General features: G+C 43.0%; 1 protein-coding gene across 1 annotated transcript in view; it reads right to left on the reverse strand.

Moving 5' to 3' along the window:
• The window catches only part of ARHGEF28 (Rho guanine nucleotide exchange factor 28), a 62,678-nt gene that overhangs the window by 13,092 nt on the left and 31,035 nt on the right, over positions 1–18,551 (reverse strand). The window contains exons 20-27 of the mRNA XM_086629005.1: positions 17,869–17,963; positions 16,832–17,014; positions 14,049–14,180; positions 13,235–13,314; positions 9,753–9,791; positions 9,616–9,663; positions 7,331–7,810; positions 4,029–4,329 (exon numbers count right to left, since the gene is read on the reverse strand). Of these exons, the coding sequence (XP_086485131.1) occupies positions 4,029–4,329; positions 7,331–7,810; positions 9,616–9,663; positions 9,753–9,791; positions 13,235–13,314; positions 14,049–14,180; positions 16,832–17,014; positions 17,869–17,963 (1,358 nt within the window). The remainder of the gene's footprint in view (positions 1–4,028; positions 4,330–7,330; positions 7,811–9,615; positions 9,664–9,752; positions 9,792–13,234; positions 13,315–14,048; positions 14,181–16,831; positions 17,015–17,868; positions 17,964–18,551) is intronic.

Genomic DNA, 18,551 nt, shown 5'->3' on the forward strand with positions numbered 1-18,551 from the left:
AAATCAAACTGTCTCATTTGCTTATATGCATATATGTACAAATTTCTTCCTTTAAAGAAGATTAAAATCGCATTTGTCAAATAGGGGAGCCCTATTTTTGCTCCCTGGTTTTGCATTTGGCTGTTTACGGAGATCACAAGTTTTTTGATGTTCCTTATAAATATTTGAACTATATTTTTCACTACATCATGCATAAAGATCCTTCATGCTAATACTGCAAACGTCTGGAGGAAAAAACCTCCCACAATCATGTTTCAGAGCAGTTTTCCAGATCTATGACTTTTCAACTCTATTCCTGTAGCTACAACATCTGAACTAAAAAAATGAAAAGCAGCACCAGCGAACAATGCTGTTCACTTCAAAGCTTAAAAGAATTAAAATTGCACCGATTCCCGAAATCAAAGAAGTGAATCCATAGGTAAATCCTTAGGCATCACTTCAGCTAGTTAACCTGATGTGTCAATTAAATGCAAAAGTAATTTATTCAATTCTCAGTCTAGTCTGACACAAAACCTATACTTCCCCTGATTCCTAATTAGCCAAAGTACTTGTCTTCTTTCATGCAGATAATTTCATAACCATTAGTGTAAAGCATTAACACATTTTTCTTTCAATCATCTTTTCCTCCTGTTGACTGACACACCTTTTCTAGCGAGTGTACTTGTGCCAGTTTCAGCTTTGTGGGAACTTGCCCCAAGGTCTTTAGTAAAGTTCCCTCCCATACACATAAAAGAATGATATATGACCATGATGCCAGCTATGTGAAGAGACGTATGTCTTGCCTCAGAAAATATGAATGGAAAATTATGCACTGGAGGAATGTAGCTGTTTCCATTTGAGTATATTTATGAAGCTAAATTGCCTAGTACTTAACACACAGTAGAATGCAGCATGATTAACTCCTTGACAATGTGTTCAGGTGATACTTCTCATTAAATAATTTAATTCTTTCTTGACAGACCAGGCTTCTTACAGGATGCCTAATAATCCTAAGAAAATTAATCGAACCTAAGAAATTCCTTCTGTATACACACAGAACTTAACTGTATGCAAGATCTGGCCATGTATGTATCTGGTACGTGGCTATCTCCAGTCGATTATAATCAGTATTCATTTCTTAGTTCTATTTTGAGTTATTGTTTAGGAATGTTTTTTGAGAGATGATTATGAGACTTTATACATACAGCTGGTTGAAAAATACAGGAAAATGTCATGAAACATTCATCCACATGAAAATATTAAAAGTTTCAGCTAACTTTCAAATTCTTTCTAGTCTTTCTCTCATTGCATCTCTGTTGGTTTTCCTTCACAGTGATTGGAACTGACTACATCCTGCTGAGGTGCTAGGAAATGGAGGCACAAGGTCAGAGATCTTCTTAAACTCTGCTAAACTCTCTGGGGAAAAAGCACGGCCAAAAAAACCCAATAAAAAGGAAATCAGCTTCCTTGTACAAAACATTCATACTGCTCAGCTTGATTCACATTGCTTAGAAACAAGTGATTTACTTCATTTCCACGTGCAGAGCCATTTGCTGGGGCTTTGGATGCCATCTGTCCTTCAGGAGGAAGTTTAGCGTTCTTCTCATTCCCCGCTCCCCGTACAGTGGCTCCTGATGCATGACAGAAGCAAGTCTGAATCGTGCAGACTCATGCACTGCACGACCAAAGCATAGAATACTTGTCACTCTCCAAGTCACAAATGCAACCGTGGAACGCGACAGCACATCCCTCCAGGGGGAGGCTCCCAGCCCTGCCTGCTCTAGCAGCGCGCCAGGGGGCGCTTCCCCAGCACCATCTTGCACCATCAGCATGCTGCAAGGATTTGCTGCGCTGCTTCACCAAAGGCGAAGTAACTGCAGTTACAAAGGCAGTAACTGTGGGTTTTATGGACATAACTTAGCCAGAGAGACTTATACCAGCCTGGTAATCTACCTCTTGGGCAGGCTTAGTAGCCAGGGCTGGTCTCCAGGCTGCTGGGACTGCACCGGTGCCCTGCTACCAGGGCAAGATAGGAATGTCTACACAAGATGAAGCTGAACACAACGCTGGCCCAGTGTAGGTGAAGGGCATCTTTACATACAGAAGCTCCACCAGCTTATCTTAGAACCAGTGCAATTACGCTGGTACAAGACAGTTTAATTAAACCAGACACTCTCATGTGGGCTCAATAGAAAGTATCCTGGTTAGCTTGCATCCGAACGTTTGCCAGTGCAAGCTAATCCACTTTTGAGAGGTTTAAATCCACATATGTGTTCCTTTTCAAATTTGTACTAGCTTAGCTAACCTATTACGAAAATGACAACTTCAATCAAACTGGAACAAGTTTCATCAGGCTAATTATTTAGGCATTTTTAGAAATACTAATTTCTCTTACCAATCAGCTTAGTTTGCTGATTGTGGTGATGAGACTAGCCTGCCCTAGCTTTGATTATAAAATGCTATTTTGGCAATCCATGTACCAAGGTCTAGTAAGCCTGTAGTGGATGCCTGCTTAATACATTACAAGGAGTACTAAGGAGCAAGTTCCTTAATCAGGGACTTTTTTATTTGAACAACTTCAAGATTTGACCTAAGACAATTAAACACCATTGCACCTGTGTATGTTTTCAACTCCTGATCCTGGTTCCCACTGGTCTTTGCTGTGACCTGACCTGCATGCAGCTGGTGTGAGGACAGAAGTCATCCTGCACTGCCAGCTGCGGAAAAGCAGGAGCTTGGGCACTGCTCCAGTGCTGACTTGGCATGTCTCACATAAATTTCACAACTGTGCAGGAAAACCCCACCATGTTACTTAAATCCACTCCACGAGAAGCACACTATTGTTCTCTAAAACTTTTAGCTGTTGTGTTTTAGAATCACAGAATGGTTTGGGTTGGAAGGGACCTTAAAGATCATCTAGTTCCAATCCCCTTGCTATCAGCCTTCCACGAGATCAGGTTGCCCAAAGCCTCATCCAGCCTGGCCTTGAACACCTCCAGGGATGGGGCATCCACAACTCCTCCGAGCAACCTGTGCCAGCGCCTCACCACCCTCAGAGTGAAAAATTTCTTCTTTACATCTAATCTAAATCCACCTTCTTTCAGTTTAAAGTCCTTGCCCCTTGTCCTAATCACTACATGCCCTTGTAAAAAGTCCCTCTCCAGCTTTCTTCTAGGGCCTTTTTAAGTACTGGAAGACTGCTATAAGATCTCCCTGGAGTCTTCTCTTCTCCAGGCTGAACAAACCCATGCTGCTCTGCAACTCTCACAATAATGAAAGAATGAAAACGAGTCAAATCAAAACTAGCATTGTGCAACACGAGAAATAAAACCCAGATAGTTCAGAGTTTCTTGTTAGAATGTTTTTAAGTCCTTCACAGAATTTTCAGTGCAATGCAGTGCTCAGACAGGTGGCCTTTTCCACTTAACTTTAGTAGCCACCATCAATAACCGCTATGCAATCTACATATCTTTAGGGGTTCTGGTAAAACACAAAAATAAAGAAAAGTAATGCGGTAAGAGCTATTTTTACTAACATGGAAACTTATTGTCAAAGATTATATTATCCTGTGTAAGTCCCACAACTACAGAGTCTTTCAAGATATTTTATTTTCAATGAAGAAAGTAGAGGGTGTTTGACCACAGATTATCATTTTGAGATAGTAAATCAAAAGCTATTCTAATCAGAAATCATCAAGTAATGCACGTTATAAAACAGCCAATAAAATGCCCTTGAAACAGCAAGAGTGACTTCAGCTCACAGAACAAAAAAAAAAGTCAAAAAGCATTGGGAAAGGAGTTGGAGACAAAAACATTCTGAGTACTGTTACGCAGACACAAACAGGGGTTTTGAGTTTTTTTTCCAAAAGTTTTCAGCATTTCTGTTCTGCTCATTTTCTCACCTACCCTCAACAAGCTTGCGAAGTGGCATGCAATTGTTTTAGCAAAATCTATTGCTTCTGTAGAAGCTGTCTTCGTTCCTAGGACTATTTATTCCGAGAAGTGGCAAACTGCCCATACTATTTGTTGATTAAATAAAGTGTTAATTACCATTATTAAAGGCATCCTTGTTGCTTTTGCAGGAAATAGACATCTGCTGGTAAGAACCAGTGGATTTCAACAGTGCACTGGTTAACGTTGGCTGACAAGAAGTGTCCGTTCTGAGGTCCACCTGATTTTCACTAGTCCTTGCTATACCAGGATTTGAGATGTTCAGCCCATACACACCATCCTCATACACGAGAGAAGCATCTGATCTGTTGAGACTGCTTAGAGATACACACACTACAGCTTCATTTAAGTAGAAGGTATTTTCACCATGTAAGCTCTCCGATTGATTGTGTCCCATTATCTGCAGAAAGGGGGGAAAAAAAAAAACAGAGAAGAGCATTTTCACCTTTGTCCAGCACCAGAATCGCAGAATATCTTCAGGTGGAAGGGACCCATAAGGACCATCGAGTCCAATTCACTGCTCCTCACAAGATGACCTAAAACTAAATCACATGACTTTGAGCATCATCCTGAAGAATTCTTATATCGGGATACAAAGGATTAACTGCCAGACTGGATGGGGATTCATAGCAAACAGGCACCTAATTTCCCAGAAGTTAACCTCAAAACATGTTAAATTGGATGTGCGCTCAGGAATAAACAGCAATAACTCAGTACATTTTGCCTTAGCTCCCCTCAAAACACAGGAAAACGCAGTAATAATAGCAAAATAGCAAATAACAAAGGGCCGCTACCTGGGATGAGCCAAGCTCTGCTGATTCCTTTTAGGGGGTTAATATTTTGTCCCATGGCTCAAAGCAGTACCACTTCACATATGTAAATCTGAGTACACTGCAATCCAAAAATAATACTGTACCTCAGGTACACAGGTAATCACAGAGAACAGGACTGCAGCGGTCAAACTGGGGATGGGAAACAGACACCAGCAAGCAGCTGTGGCTCCCAGGGGCTGAAAACGCAACTGCTGCAGAGACTCCCTGCCTGCAGGTGTTTATCAAGGCTGAGCTCACAAAAAAGCAGGAGTAGCAGAGTGAGTTACTGCAATGTTTGGTCATCCAAAACTAGCTAGGTTCAGTGTAATGGAAAAAAACTCTGGGCTGGGAATACTGGCTGACTGACAACCACTTGGCTAGCTCTGCTACTGCAAGGAGTATGGTAGTGGAAAGCACAGGACAAAGACAATCTCAAGGCCTTGAATGCGCCCAAAGCCATGTAGTTTACTTGAAATAAAAATACAACTGGTCTTACAGATGAAATATTAGATTAAGAACTACTACTCTTTGACACTCAGCATTTCATTACTCTGCCTCTCCATCTGTGCAACCCTGGCCATACTAGTCTTATCATCCTTCAATTTCCTCTCCTCAAAAGATTTCGGAAGTCCCGTCCATTAAAACTGATGGGCAAGTTCAATTTTGGTTTTATCATCCACTCCTCAAGCACTGCCAAACAAGTCAAAATTGTACCACAAGCTACACTAGTAAGAAATGCCTTCTTTGTTTGGGCTGGGCAAGCATATATGGGTAAGTCATGTTCACACAGTGTTCACAAAAGCTGGATGAAAAGGGGGAGGTCAGAGGCCAATCCTCCACCTCCTCATGCAGGCACAGGCTTAGATGCCGAATGGTCACTGCCCATTATGGGTCAGTTGCCAGCTGAAAAACTAGGGAGGTGATGGCCTGAAGAAAAGCTCTGCAGATTTTCTCGTGAAAACGAAAACCTGAGGGAAAAAAAAAAGATGTTGGGGTCAGTGAGCTTTCCACATATGCAAAAGCCAGGCAAAATGTTTTGACTTTCAGGTGTTTTAGAGAACAGTAATGGTAATTAAGTCCATATCCAGCAAGGCAGGGACTAGAGGCCAGGTCTCACCTGCCAGGTGAGCACCCAGACAGTTGAGTTCAGAGTCAGCCTCTATCCTTCACCTTCAACAAAAACATAAACATTTTTAGTATTAAATGCTTAAGCAGCTTCAGAGCTACTTCAAATTGCATCCTCTAATAATGACCATCTCCAAGGAATTATACTGTCAGAGATGGAGCCACACATCAACCTCTTCCCCTAAGGGGCTGCTTGTTTCAAGGGCACAGAACAGCAGGACCTGACACGTGGGGTTCACAGGAGCCTGGCGTTTCCCGCTCCTGAAGCAGCCATTGTTCCTTACTGGAGACAGTGCAGAGGTCCAGGAACAAGGACAGCAGCCAAAGAATTCACTAAAAGCTTTATATGCCGCAAGAATAACAATAATTCAGCTTTCCTGCAAGAGGTGGGAGACACAATGTATCTTGCAAACACAGCAGTAAAGCAGAATAAACGAGATCCTCACACTTAGAACCTCCATCTCCTCAATTTAATACCCATTGGTCTGAGTTTGGCTTCTGTAGGGCACTCAGTTTAAAATTACAAGTGGCCGAGATTGGAAGGGATCTCTGGAGGTCATGTGGTCCAAGCCCTCTGCTCAAGCAGGGCCACCCACATCAAGGTGCCCAGAACCATGTCCAGACTGCTTTTGAACATCTTCAAGGAGGGTGACTCCACAACCTCCCTGGGCAACTTATGCCAGGGCTCGGTCACCCTCACAAGAAAAAAGCGTTTCCTGATATTCAGGGGGAACCTCCTGTGTTTCCGTTTGTGCCCATTGCCTCTGGTCCCATCACTGGGCACCACTGAAAAGAGTCTGGCTCCATCTTCTTTACATACTCCATTCAGGTATTTACATACATTAATAAGAACCCCCATGGTTTAATAAGAACCCCCATAAGGCTTTTCTCCTCCAGGCTGAATGGTCCCAGCCTTTCTTCATAGGATAGGTGCTCCAGTCCCTCAAAAATCTTAGTAGCCCTTCACTGGACGCCCATCCCCTCCCTCCACACATCCTCCACCCCGCCATACTTCTATGTCTCTTTTGTACTAGGGAGCCAGAATTGGGCACAGCACCTCAGGTGCAGCTGGAGTAGAGAGGAAGGATCACCTCCCTTGATCCACTAGCAATACTTTGCCTAATGCAGCCCAGGACACCATCAGCCACCTTTATGGCCAGGGCACATTGCTGGGTTATGTTCAACCTGGTGTCCACCAGGACCCACAGGTACCTTTCTGCAAAGCTGCTTTCCAGCTGGGTGGCCCCAAGCATGTATTGATGCATGGAGTGCAGGACTCTGCACTTCGCCTGGTTAAACTTCATGAGGTTCAAACAAAGCCCTCGGATACGCCTGAACCTCAGCTTTCCAGGTGCTTGCTCATTGTGTTACCACCAACAAAACACAGACATACTAGTCTATTCACCCAGGAAAGTCCCTCTAGGTCTGCAGTTGGGGATATAATTATGGCGGGGAACCACATACCTCATAGCTCCCTGTGGATGACAACAGGCTACTTTGTTGACCGTATTTCCAGTGCCAGAGGAGCTTCTTCTGCATCTTCACACTGTCTCTTTCTCTCTCCACCATCTTCTGGCCCTCCTGGAGCCTCTCCAGGCTCTGCTGGTACTCCTGCAGCTGCAGTGACAGTCCCTGCCGGCTCCTCTCCAGCAGCTCCTCCTGGCACTGGCACTCCCTCTCCCGCTGCCCCAGCCGTCCCTCCCTCGCCTCCTGCTCCTGCTGCCTCTGCTCACATTCACGCAGCCACCGCTGCCGCTCTTGCTGGAACTGCTGCTTCAGTTTGTGTATGTTGGCCAGCTCCATCCTTTGTTTTTCCAGATTTCGGTACTTTTCTTGTTCCAGAACAAGGTTTAGCCGAGAACCATGGACCCGTCCAATCTTCTCATTATCTTGCAGGAGTAACCTATAGAGCTCTCTGTGGCTGTCTTGGATAACTAGCGCTGCCTAGACACCACAACAAAATCAGACATAAACATTTAAATATTAGCATTAATCCATTTCCGTATTTTTACACAGAAGCATTATATAAAAATGTTTCAACCTCCCACAATATCAGCGCTTAATGCTTCTTGGGAAAGTAGAGAAAATTTTGTGTTCATGCCTTTACCAAGAGATGTTTCTAAAAGCACTCAACCGTTTCAAGCACTTCTAACACCGCTTCTGGTTTACACTTAGTATTGTTATATATGTTTACGTTACAGCTGTGGATATGCACTTCAGTTACAGCTGGGGTCCTGTTCTCTCAGAGGATGTTAAGACACACAGGAAAAATGATTTTTCATGGTTAAAAGAGGACATTAAGGCACTAGGAATGCTACACTCAACAAAGTATTCCTAACACAGATGTGGCTTATACAGATAAAACTGTACTTTTTCCAGTATAGCCCACTCCAACACTAAGACTCTCCTTGCTAACCTGCAACAGTGCAGTCCTACTAACATCAGTCCTACAGGCACCTGACAACATAGCCCTGCCATCAGGACCGCACTGCTACCTGCCTGTGACCAAGATATCTGATGGAGTAGAAACTGCGGCATAGCAGTGATTTCAGTTTTAAAGTTTCAATAGCTCATTTTACAACCAAGAGTGCTATATTCTGTCCTTCACAAGGATGTTGTGACATTGTTTGCATTAAAGATTGTGACATTCTCCAATAACACAAAAATACACAACTGGGATTAAGAAGAAAGAAAACCAAGAAAGCCTTAGATCTGCCGAGACAGTTATTGCATAGCCTATCTTCAAGAGCTGACATGGGAATCTACTTCAGCAGACATTCCCAGAGAATTCCCACAGCCCCATTACTCCATGCTGTCTACCACAGAAAGAGTTTTTAACTTTATGCAACATGCAATTCCCACTTTTCTTGGCTCTTCCTCCAGTGTTGGGTCAGTTCCAGTGATTTGTAAACAGGGCAAGGCCAGGATCCTCTGCTTGTTTCTCTGCATCTATACTGCCCATTCATGGTCTGAACAATTAAGGCACGATCCTAAGCCTTACATTACTGCCCCTCTGGTGTTAAGCTATCTATTTTTAAAATTTTTAAAAATTTTGCTGAATTACAAGCCTTTTATTTTGCTTTCGCGTTTCTTCAATCCACTTAACTTCTAAGCCCAAAGTTTCCAGGATTATTATGAAACATGCTAATGTCAAGAGGGTCTAAAAATTAAACATACTCAAATGAAACATTTGAAAAGTAAAATCGTAAAACTGCATCTAAATAAGAAAAAAATAAGTTAAAACATTCAAGCTTCACATGAAAGAGGCAAAAACTTCAGACTAAGGCCCCACAGAATATACACAATATGTAACTGAGATTGAAATATCTAAAATGGGTTGAGTTTGCTACCTAAGTGGCAGAGGCACCGTTTACCAGTAGCCAGGAGAATATTCTAAACAAAACACTAATTTTTTTTTCAATATTTTGAACTATGATTTCAGAAATTAGTACATGAAAGACATCAGTTCAGTTAGAGCCATCATTTTTCTTTCTCCCTAGATTTTTGGACTGTACCCACATCAGTTTTTTGGAAGGGATTGATCTCCAAGTGGCCAAGCATTCTTCAATTATTAAAAGAAGCCTACCACTGATGTAGAATAAAAATATACTATACAACAACTTTTGCAACAGTCAGTAGAGATAAGTATTCACTGACAGACATAATGTCTAAAAGCAGGGCAAGATGAAAACAAACCTTACGAGGTAAATTATTAAGACTATTTACAAAGTTAGCAGTGGAGTAGTCACCTGTATGCTGTACAAGAGACGGGTTACGTTCTGGATAGCTTGTACAACCTAGAAAATAAAAGAGAAGGATTTTCAAAGGTTTCATCACTGTTACCTAAATAGTTACTACATTCTGTCTGGACTTTAAATAAACTCACCTCTGTCCCTGCAGATCCTGGGAAACTCATACTTCCTTCCTAAAATAAACACATGTTGCTTTAAAAAGTAGTTTTTGACTTTAGAATTGTATCATCTAGCTAATTTTATTTAATTTTTTTTAAACTAGAGGAGATGTTCATATCACTAATACACGCAGTGCTGATCAAACCTTTTTGTGGGTATGTGAAAAAAGACTGAAGCAATAACCTACGAAGACTAATAATTCATCCACGCTGGAGTTTCCGTGGAAATCACCAGAGATTCTAAGGACAACTGTAAAAACAAAAATATTTCATCCACAATTTTAATCCTCTCCTGACTAATGCTACACAGAAAAGACGTTTCCAATCATTCTTTGTTTACTTGACAGTTTAGAAATACAGTAACCAGTCTTCTGTATACACAGCGCAGTGGGTTTAGGTAACTTATAGCAGAATTAAACTTATAGACTCTTCAAAAACGGAGATATTAATGCAGCAAGAAGCTAGAGGTCACATTAGCGGGTTGCAGGGAATGCCTCAGATGTGCTGAGCAAAGGCTGCGTGCCCACTGCGCTCTGCAAAATGCACCAGCGTGGTTGCTGTTGTCCGCTGCAGCGAGGATTGGCCACTTCACACTTTCCACCCTGCTCTCTTTTCCTAAGAAGCTTTCTAAATTTATGGGGTGAAGCCACCCATAATCCCTTCCGCATGAAGAAAGGCTCCTCTGAGAAGGATAAGGTGAAACAGTGGAGAAATAAAACACAATCCCTTCTGAGGCTACGCTGAAAAGACTTCCTGTATGATTCTTCCCTTTTTTTAAATTTTTTTTTTCAGAGGAGCAGAGGAGGGCTTGGGGAATATTTGCACTCTCTCAGATTCTCTTAAGTTCTCTACTGAGTCTCATTTTCCACCACTGAGAGAAAAGCAGCTGCTCCGTTTAGCTGTGATAACCAAAAAAGAAGATGAAAAAGGCCAGGCCCCGAAATACAGCTCAATGCAGACAAGCTAGGGGACAAGGAGCTCCAGCTGCAGCATTTCCTCTGCTCTCTCTCCCCCTCTCTCAGTATCTCCCTTCAGCATTTTCCTCCATTCTCTCTCCACTTCTTCACCTCCTCCTCCACTCCTCACAGCCACATAACTGCTCAGCTCTACTGTGAGAAGCAGAGGACTTTGCACGGATGCCTCTGTGCAGCACAAGGACTGACACAAAGGAGCTCCACTTTCCCTTTGATGGTCAGCCAAGATGAGCAGCAGGCAAGGAGGAAGAGCAGGGCCAAGAGGGAGAGAAAGGAGAAGGAGACGCTGGTAGGCTGAGCAAGAGTGAGTGTACAAAGGAGAGCCTGAACGCTGAACAAGAGTGGGTTTCCTTCAGTTTTTAAGGCTCTTTTTAATTTAATAAAGGAGGTATACGTTGAAGGCTTAGCTGGCTTTGGCATGGCCAAGCGGTAGCAAGTGGCTACCCCTGTAAGTTCGCCTCACCCAGAAGCAATACATTCAGGTGTTTAAGCCATGCTATGGGCCACCGTCACCTCCCTGCCACTCTTCCCTAGCACCTTGGTTCAGAGCGATGAGCAGCAGTGGAGACGAGGATGGTCAGATCCCAGGGCAGATCCACAGTGCACAGTGCCTCAGGCAGCCCCCTGAGATGCGATGAGAAGGCAGGAGCAGGGGGGACAAGATGAGGACCACCTCCCATTGCTGCCTGCTTGGGACTCCACGTGTTGCACAGGCAACAATCTTCCTTCTGAAGCTTGGTCAGCATTTAACCCTCAAGCTGAGGGCTTTCATTCTGTCTTTCTGGCTTCTCGTTTCCTAGGCTAGCTGGTCTGAGTCCAGTGCTGCCACGGCACAACCCCAGGGCTGCACACTCAGGGTCAAAAGCCTGGCAGGAAGACATCCTCCGCCCCTGAGAGCCCTTGCCTTGCTTCTTTTGTTTGCTCGTTCTGCCACCTCCTGGTTAAGTCTGATTTTGACAAGGAAAGACGCGACACGAGTCTCACCCAAGTAATAGGCCCGACCAGAACAAATTAAGGTGGAAGAGTTTGCTGCAGATCCCTCTAGTCCAGCTGCAGCAAAAAGCAGGACTAGCTTCAAAGTTCCATAAATTTGCTCAGAGCCTTCTCCAGTCAAATCTGAGTTAAAGCCCCAAAGATGGAGACCTCGCCTCTCCGGACAATCTGCTTCTGCTTAATTACCCTCAAGGTGAATTTTTTTCCTTATATACAGTCAGAATTTCCCTTGCTGCAACTTGTAATCTTGGATGCTGATCCTTTTGCTGCACACCTCTGAGAAAAAAGCCTGGCTCTGTCTTCTCTATAGCCCCAACAGCAATGTTTTCATGTGGAGCTACTGGAACTTTTAATAGGCTAGAGTTGAGCCCCTCTATCCTCTCTTAGGTTCTTTTATTTCCCGTCACCTAGCTTCTGTGCTTCCTCACTCGGACTTTCATTTTCATCACATTTTTTCCACACACACTCTTTCTCCTACTCCCTTCTAACACAGCAGTCTGGTAAGTAAGATGACCTAGAGCTGAACATGAGGCACGGTTATAGGGAGATTAGTGTATTAACAAGAGTCTTCCAGAAATAGCTAGGAAAAAACCAAACAAAACAACCAAACCCAAGGTTTCAGGCACACAAGCCCTATTTCAGATCTGATGCAAAGACAGTATGCTAATGCTATCTCCTTTTCTAGCAAACTTTGCTTTCCATTTCAAGCCATGTATCTTCTATTCTCATCTCTTCCCTTTATTCCTGTTGTGGTCCTGCTGCTTCACCTAAGGACTCCACAATTACAGTTCAGTTTATTTCCACACAGTAATTCATACTGCTCTTACTCCAACATTCTGCTGCTACACAAAATTTGCTACTCTTAATTTTGCCCAGAACTGACTTTTGATTCTGCTTTTTTCCCAGACTTGCTTATGAGTCATAGGACTTGAAAAATGGGCAGTTTCTCTTCTACTCTCTAACTGCGCCATTTTGGTTTAATTCAAAATTCTGAAGCATGCTGGTATAAGACAATCCATCCTATTTTATGTGCTTGTTCTCAGGACGAAGTTCTTCCAATGTATAACTCTTCTGTACATTAGCTGAGGTCTCTGTCATTGCAGAAGACTTTCATTATCCTGTGAATGGGAGGAAGGAGTAGAGGAAATACTATTGTCAGCTCCATAGAGATGGATGTATTGAATGATGACAGCATAGAACCAGGCTCTTAAGTGGCCCATACAAGTGGTATAAAAACATTGTGGCTGTTACTACAACCCACCGATCTGTAAGCCTGACAGGAAAATGGATCTGTGTTTTCAATTTAAAATTAATTATTAATTGGAGTGACATCTATTGAATTGAATTATCTGGATTTGCATGAAATGTGGCTATCCCATGCTTTGTGTCTTGGAGCAGTCTTTAGATACTCCATAAAAATTTAGACAGCATTTACATTCCCAGTGCCCAGCGTGCTATGTGCAACATAGGAAGAAAAATCAGTTACAATACCTTATCCTCTAGACTGGCACTTGCCATTTCCTTTTCAACACCAAGATCAACTTCAGATGATTCTTCAACTTCTTTTATTTCTGCATGTAACAAATAAAGCCCCAATAAAATGCAACAGAAAGTTATCGAAGCTTATTCTGACTAGACAAACAAATGGTAAACTTTTTTACAGCTACTCACAGGACACTGAAAATAGAGATTTAAGTAATTTGGAGTTACACCACGGATTCTAGGCCGGGGAAAAACAAATTTGGAAGCCTGGATGGTACAGCTGGGACAATCCAGTCTTCCTACCTTAAAAATTAGTAGTGTTTACTTAGGAAAGTTTGTAGATACGTATAGCCATATCACTAAAAATGTTCTGCAGCAATGGTTTTTACAAGACTTTATATGCATTTTTGTTGCAAGAAATCCATGCTATAGCTTTTACAGTTTAAATTATTGGAATGTCAATCCTGGTTTTCAGGCCTTCTGACAAAAATTGGCTGACTTCGGAAATGGCCCATACTGCAACATAGATTTGCTGTGGAGCTGAGCAACAATGATGAGAAAGTGCATGGAGATATGCAAACCTTGACTCAATATTGCTGAATGCAGGCATGTGCTATGGAAAAAGTGCACTGAGTGCAAACAGTCCATTTACTTCAATGAAGTTATACGACAACTTACACTGTCTGAGCATTTGCCCAAAGACAACTTTTATTACATTATTTTCTATTGATTCTGCCACAGACTGAGAAAGCTTCCCAAAAAACCAATTCGGTATCAATTATTTTAGCTCTCTGAATATGTAAAAGCATCAAATTTTACTCACCACTAGGAAGAGATTCCAAGATTTCATTGGCACTAAATCCATGCTTCACACTTAATTCCTCAACACTTTCCTCTGGTGATCTGTCTGTTTCACTCCCTAGTGACATTGTTACAGCAACATGGAGACTTTCAACTAGAGAGGAAATATGTAGAATGACAGAGGCCCCTTAAATAGCTCCTTAATGCACAAATCAATGACATAGAATCATAGCATAGTTTAGGTTGGAAGAGAGTTTTGGAGATCATCTGGTCCAACACCCTGCTCAAAGCTGGTAGAAACTGAGTTGCTCAGAAATTTGCAGAGACGAGCTTTTAACATCTCTAAAGACGGAGGCTTCATAGCGTCTCTGGGAAACCTATTCTGCTTTTTGACCACCCTCACAGTATATAATTTTTCTTTTCATTTAATTGGAATGTTCCAACTTGCACCTGTTGCCTCTCATCCTACCACCATATGCCTCCAGGAAAATCTCACTTCTCTGTATACTCCTGTTAAGCAGCTGAGGACAGCAATGAGATCCCTCCAAGTCTTCTTCTCTCAAGGCTGAACAGACCAACTATCTCAGTCTCTCAGATGTTATATGCTCCAGCCCCCTAGTCATCTTGGTGCCCTTCACTGTATTTGCTCTGGTTTGCCAATGTCTCTCTTCAAGGTAGCCCAGCACTGGTCACAGTACTCCAGACAGGACTCACCAGGGGTGAGTAGAGGAAGCACCGCCTTCCTCAACCTGCTGACAACTCTCCTCCTAAAGCAGCAGCCTGGGAGGGAGTTCAGCCTTCTTTGCCACAAAGACACTTTGCTGTCTCATGGTCAACCTGCTGTCAAGTAGGACTCCCAGGTCCTTCTGCCAAGCTATCTTCTGTCTAGTCAGTGTCCAGCCAGTACCAACACATGGGATTACACTATCCCAGATGCGGGACTGCACTTATCTTTGTCAAATTTCCAGTTGTTTCTCTTAGCCCATTTTCCCAGTCTGCAGAGGTGTCTCCAGCACATTGATCACCCCGCCTCATTTGGTGACAGCCACGAATTAGCTCAGAGTGTACTCAATCCCTTGGTTAACTTCATTAATAAATATGTAGAACAGTATTGGTCTCAGGATCCATCTCTAAGAGAATTTCTTAATAACATGTTGCCAGAGAGACACCGTATCACTGATCACAATCCTTTCAGCCAAGCAGTCCTGCCAATTTTGCACCCAGTTATGCAGTCCAAATCTCACCAGTTCATCTGTAAGGATACTACAGCCACTGCAGACAATGTTGAATGCCTTGCAGATGTCAAGGTAAACAATATGCACTGCTCTCTTCTCATCGCAAAACCCATCAGGTTTGTCAGACACAATTTGCCCTTGATGAATCCATGCCAGCTGTTCCAGTCATCTTCTTGACCTTCATGTTCTTGATAATAGCTTCCAGGAGTATTTGCTCTGCCACTGTCTCAGAGATAGCAATGAGGCTGACTACTTTGTAGTTCCCTATATATTTCTTCTTGAAGAGGGGTGTGATGCTTGCCTTCTTCAAGTCATCAGGAACCTCTCCTAATCACTGTGACCTTTCCAAGAACATAGAAAGCAGCCTCACTATGACACTGGCCAGCTCCCTGAGCAGTTGGATTTATCTCGTCTCATCGCATTGATCTGTGTATATCCAATTTGCTTAAGCACTCCCTAATTCTATCCTTCTCTACCATGGGCAATTCTTTATTCCTATAAAGTCTGCTATTAGCTCAGGAACTTAGTGTTTCTGTTCTGGAAAACAATTCCCACAAATTGCCTACAGTGCAAACAATTGTAAATTCTTTACAGTGTGCTGAAGAGTCCTGAAATCCGAGACATCATTAACATCAACATTAGCTTGACAGAAAGTGAAAATTAAAAGTGGGTAGAATAAGATGTGCAACTATAGGCTGCCATTTCAGCTGAAATGACAATTACTATTGCATCACTGACTTATATTGCCTACCCAAGTTTTATCAGTTTTATCAATAAAATGCTCTCTGACTTCATAATGATGATGGAGACCAACCTTCACTGCTTTATCAGTTGAAACGTGGTTGTTAGCCCACAGCTCTCAATCTAGGTGACGCTGAAATTTTGTAGTTATTCTCAAAGAGTAAACAGCTTACGCTGGATAAGGCTCAGTTTACCAGGACTCTCTTCAGCCAAATTTAGCAGGAGTTTGGCTGAACTTCCAGCTAGGCAAAGTATCCATAAATACCATTCCCTTTCTTCCTTCAGAAGACAGCACTGTAAGTAGCAGAAGGCTATCATCTCTCTGTTCAATAGTACGCAGAAAAAACGTAGCTCCTACAGCAATTCTGGCAGCTGTTTCTTGGCAGATCTGCCATGATTATCCGCAGTTTGCTCTGTATATAACCCTACATGATTCTGATCTGTCATCAAATCGACCACAGTAGATAAAGGTTAGGGACAAGACAGAATATCATACTGCATCCTATGATCTGCTTCACAGGGTTGTACTGCAAGGAAGAGCTAAGGTAACAATCCTCAGGTGCAACCTAACACCATGTCCCTCCCTGCTTATATATGATGTTATGGACTAAACATATCCCTTATCTCACAACCTGGCAGGTACCACCTTGTGCATCTGACAAGTATAAACTCAAGAAACTTCTCTACGATGCCCTTTGCCAAGTTTTGATGCTGCCAGTTCTCGAGACTTGATAGAATCACAGCACAAGGCAACACGGCTGTGCTTTGTTACCTGGAAATACCTGCCCACGCAAAGAACCACCAGTCCAATTCTGCCACTCAAACTCACCTTCTCTCAGTGCTGCTGCCAGCAATGAAGCAGCCTGTGGAGTTTCTCCAGAATCAGGTTTGATGAGGAGGTGAGGTTCTACATGAACATCCTCAAACCCACTCATATCTCCCAGTTCTGCGTAGATATGCAACTTCTCTTCCAAATGACTACAGATCTGCTGGTCCTGGTTACTCAATGATTCTGTCAACCAAAATTGAACACTGTATTAACATTTTTTATCTTGCAGGCAAAGCATGTTCCCCATTCACCCTTCTAATCCTTATGCCATATAGACATTGCTAACTTGAGCTGGGCCTTTTCTAAGCGTCCAGGAACCAAATTCATCCCATAGCCCACCCTAATTAAAGCTGTCACAGACACTGGCAGAGGGCCAGGCCAGTGCCCTAGCCTGATGAGGTGGCCTTGACTTCACTCTGGGGCCCTCAGCTACCTCCTGTTGCACTCACAATGATCAATGCTGGAAAAGCACTTGGCTCAGGTAGCCAGGAGATGCACTGATTCAGTGCCTTAACATCAAACAGGAACATCTACTTTCAGCAGAGGCTCTCTACAGGAAAGACATTGCTGGAATCTCTCTCCTCGGAGCAGCACAAAGATGTGGAAGTTAGGTGCAGGGGAACCAAAGAAGCAGAATTTATCTCTATTTGCTATGTTTTCAGTTAAAAATAGTATCAGCGAAGGATGAAATCCATAAACACGAACAAAGCCACACAAGTCGTAAATATTTGAGATATTTCCACAAACAGCAAACTACTTGGTCCCGATGCTAATCTGGAAAATTCACTGTTTATTCTGAAAGCATCCATTTTTATTTTTCTTTTGTACTCACGCTAATGTAGCAAAAATATAAAGTGTTGGGAAAAAAAATGAGTCTCTTTCAATAAACTCACATTATACCATCAGAGCACTCCAGCTTTCTCCACTCTGACCCTGTCTATCGAGCCACTCTGAACCCACCAGCCAGTATAGGTGCATTATTCATCCTAAACTCTCAGGATGTAAGAGTTCTCACAGCGGCAGAAAAGGTATTGCACCTTGACATTTCTGAATTCTGGATGCTTTGGCCTCAGCAATACGTCTGTCTTCATCAGATTCACTCATTTTTCCTTCTTCTTCTTCCTCTGGACAACTTCAAACATGAAAGACAAACAAAGGCAGATAAAGTTGATAAGTTCAACATGAGCCAGCAACGTGTGCTGGCAGCCCAGAAAGCCAACCGTAATCCTGGGCTGCATCAAAAGAAGCGTGGCCAGCAGGTTGAGGAAGGTGATTCTGCCCCTCTACTCTGCTCTCGTGAGACCCCACCTGGAATACTGTGTTCAGCTCTGGAGTCCCCAACACAAGAAGGACATGGAGCTGCTGAAGCAAGTCCAGAGAAGGGCCATGCAGGTCCTTCCTGATCCAAGGGCTGGAGCACCTCTCCTATGGAGACAAGCTGAGAGAGTTGGAGTTGTTCAGCCTGGAGAAGAGAAGGCTCCAGAGGGACCTTCTAGCAGCCTTTCAGTACTTTAAGAGGGCCTACAGGAAAGCTGGAGAGGGGCTTTTTACAAGGGTATTATAGTGATAGGAAAAGGGGCAATGGCTTTAAACTGAAAGAGGGTAGATTTCAACTAGATTTAAGGAAGAAACTCTTCCCTCTGAGCATGGTGACGCACCGGAACAGGTTGCCCAGAGAAGCTGTGGATGCCCCATCCCTGGCAGTGTTTTCAAGGCCAGG

This window comes from Tauraco erythrolophus, chromosome Z (assembly GCF_009769465.1).
Source record: "Tauraco erythrolophus isolate bTauEry1 chromosome Z, bTauEry1.pri, whole genome shotgun sequence".
NCBI lineage: Eukaryota > Metazoa > Chordata > Aves > Musophagiformes > Musophagidae > Tauraco > Tauraco erythrolophus.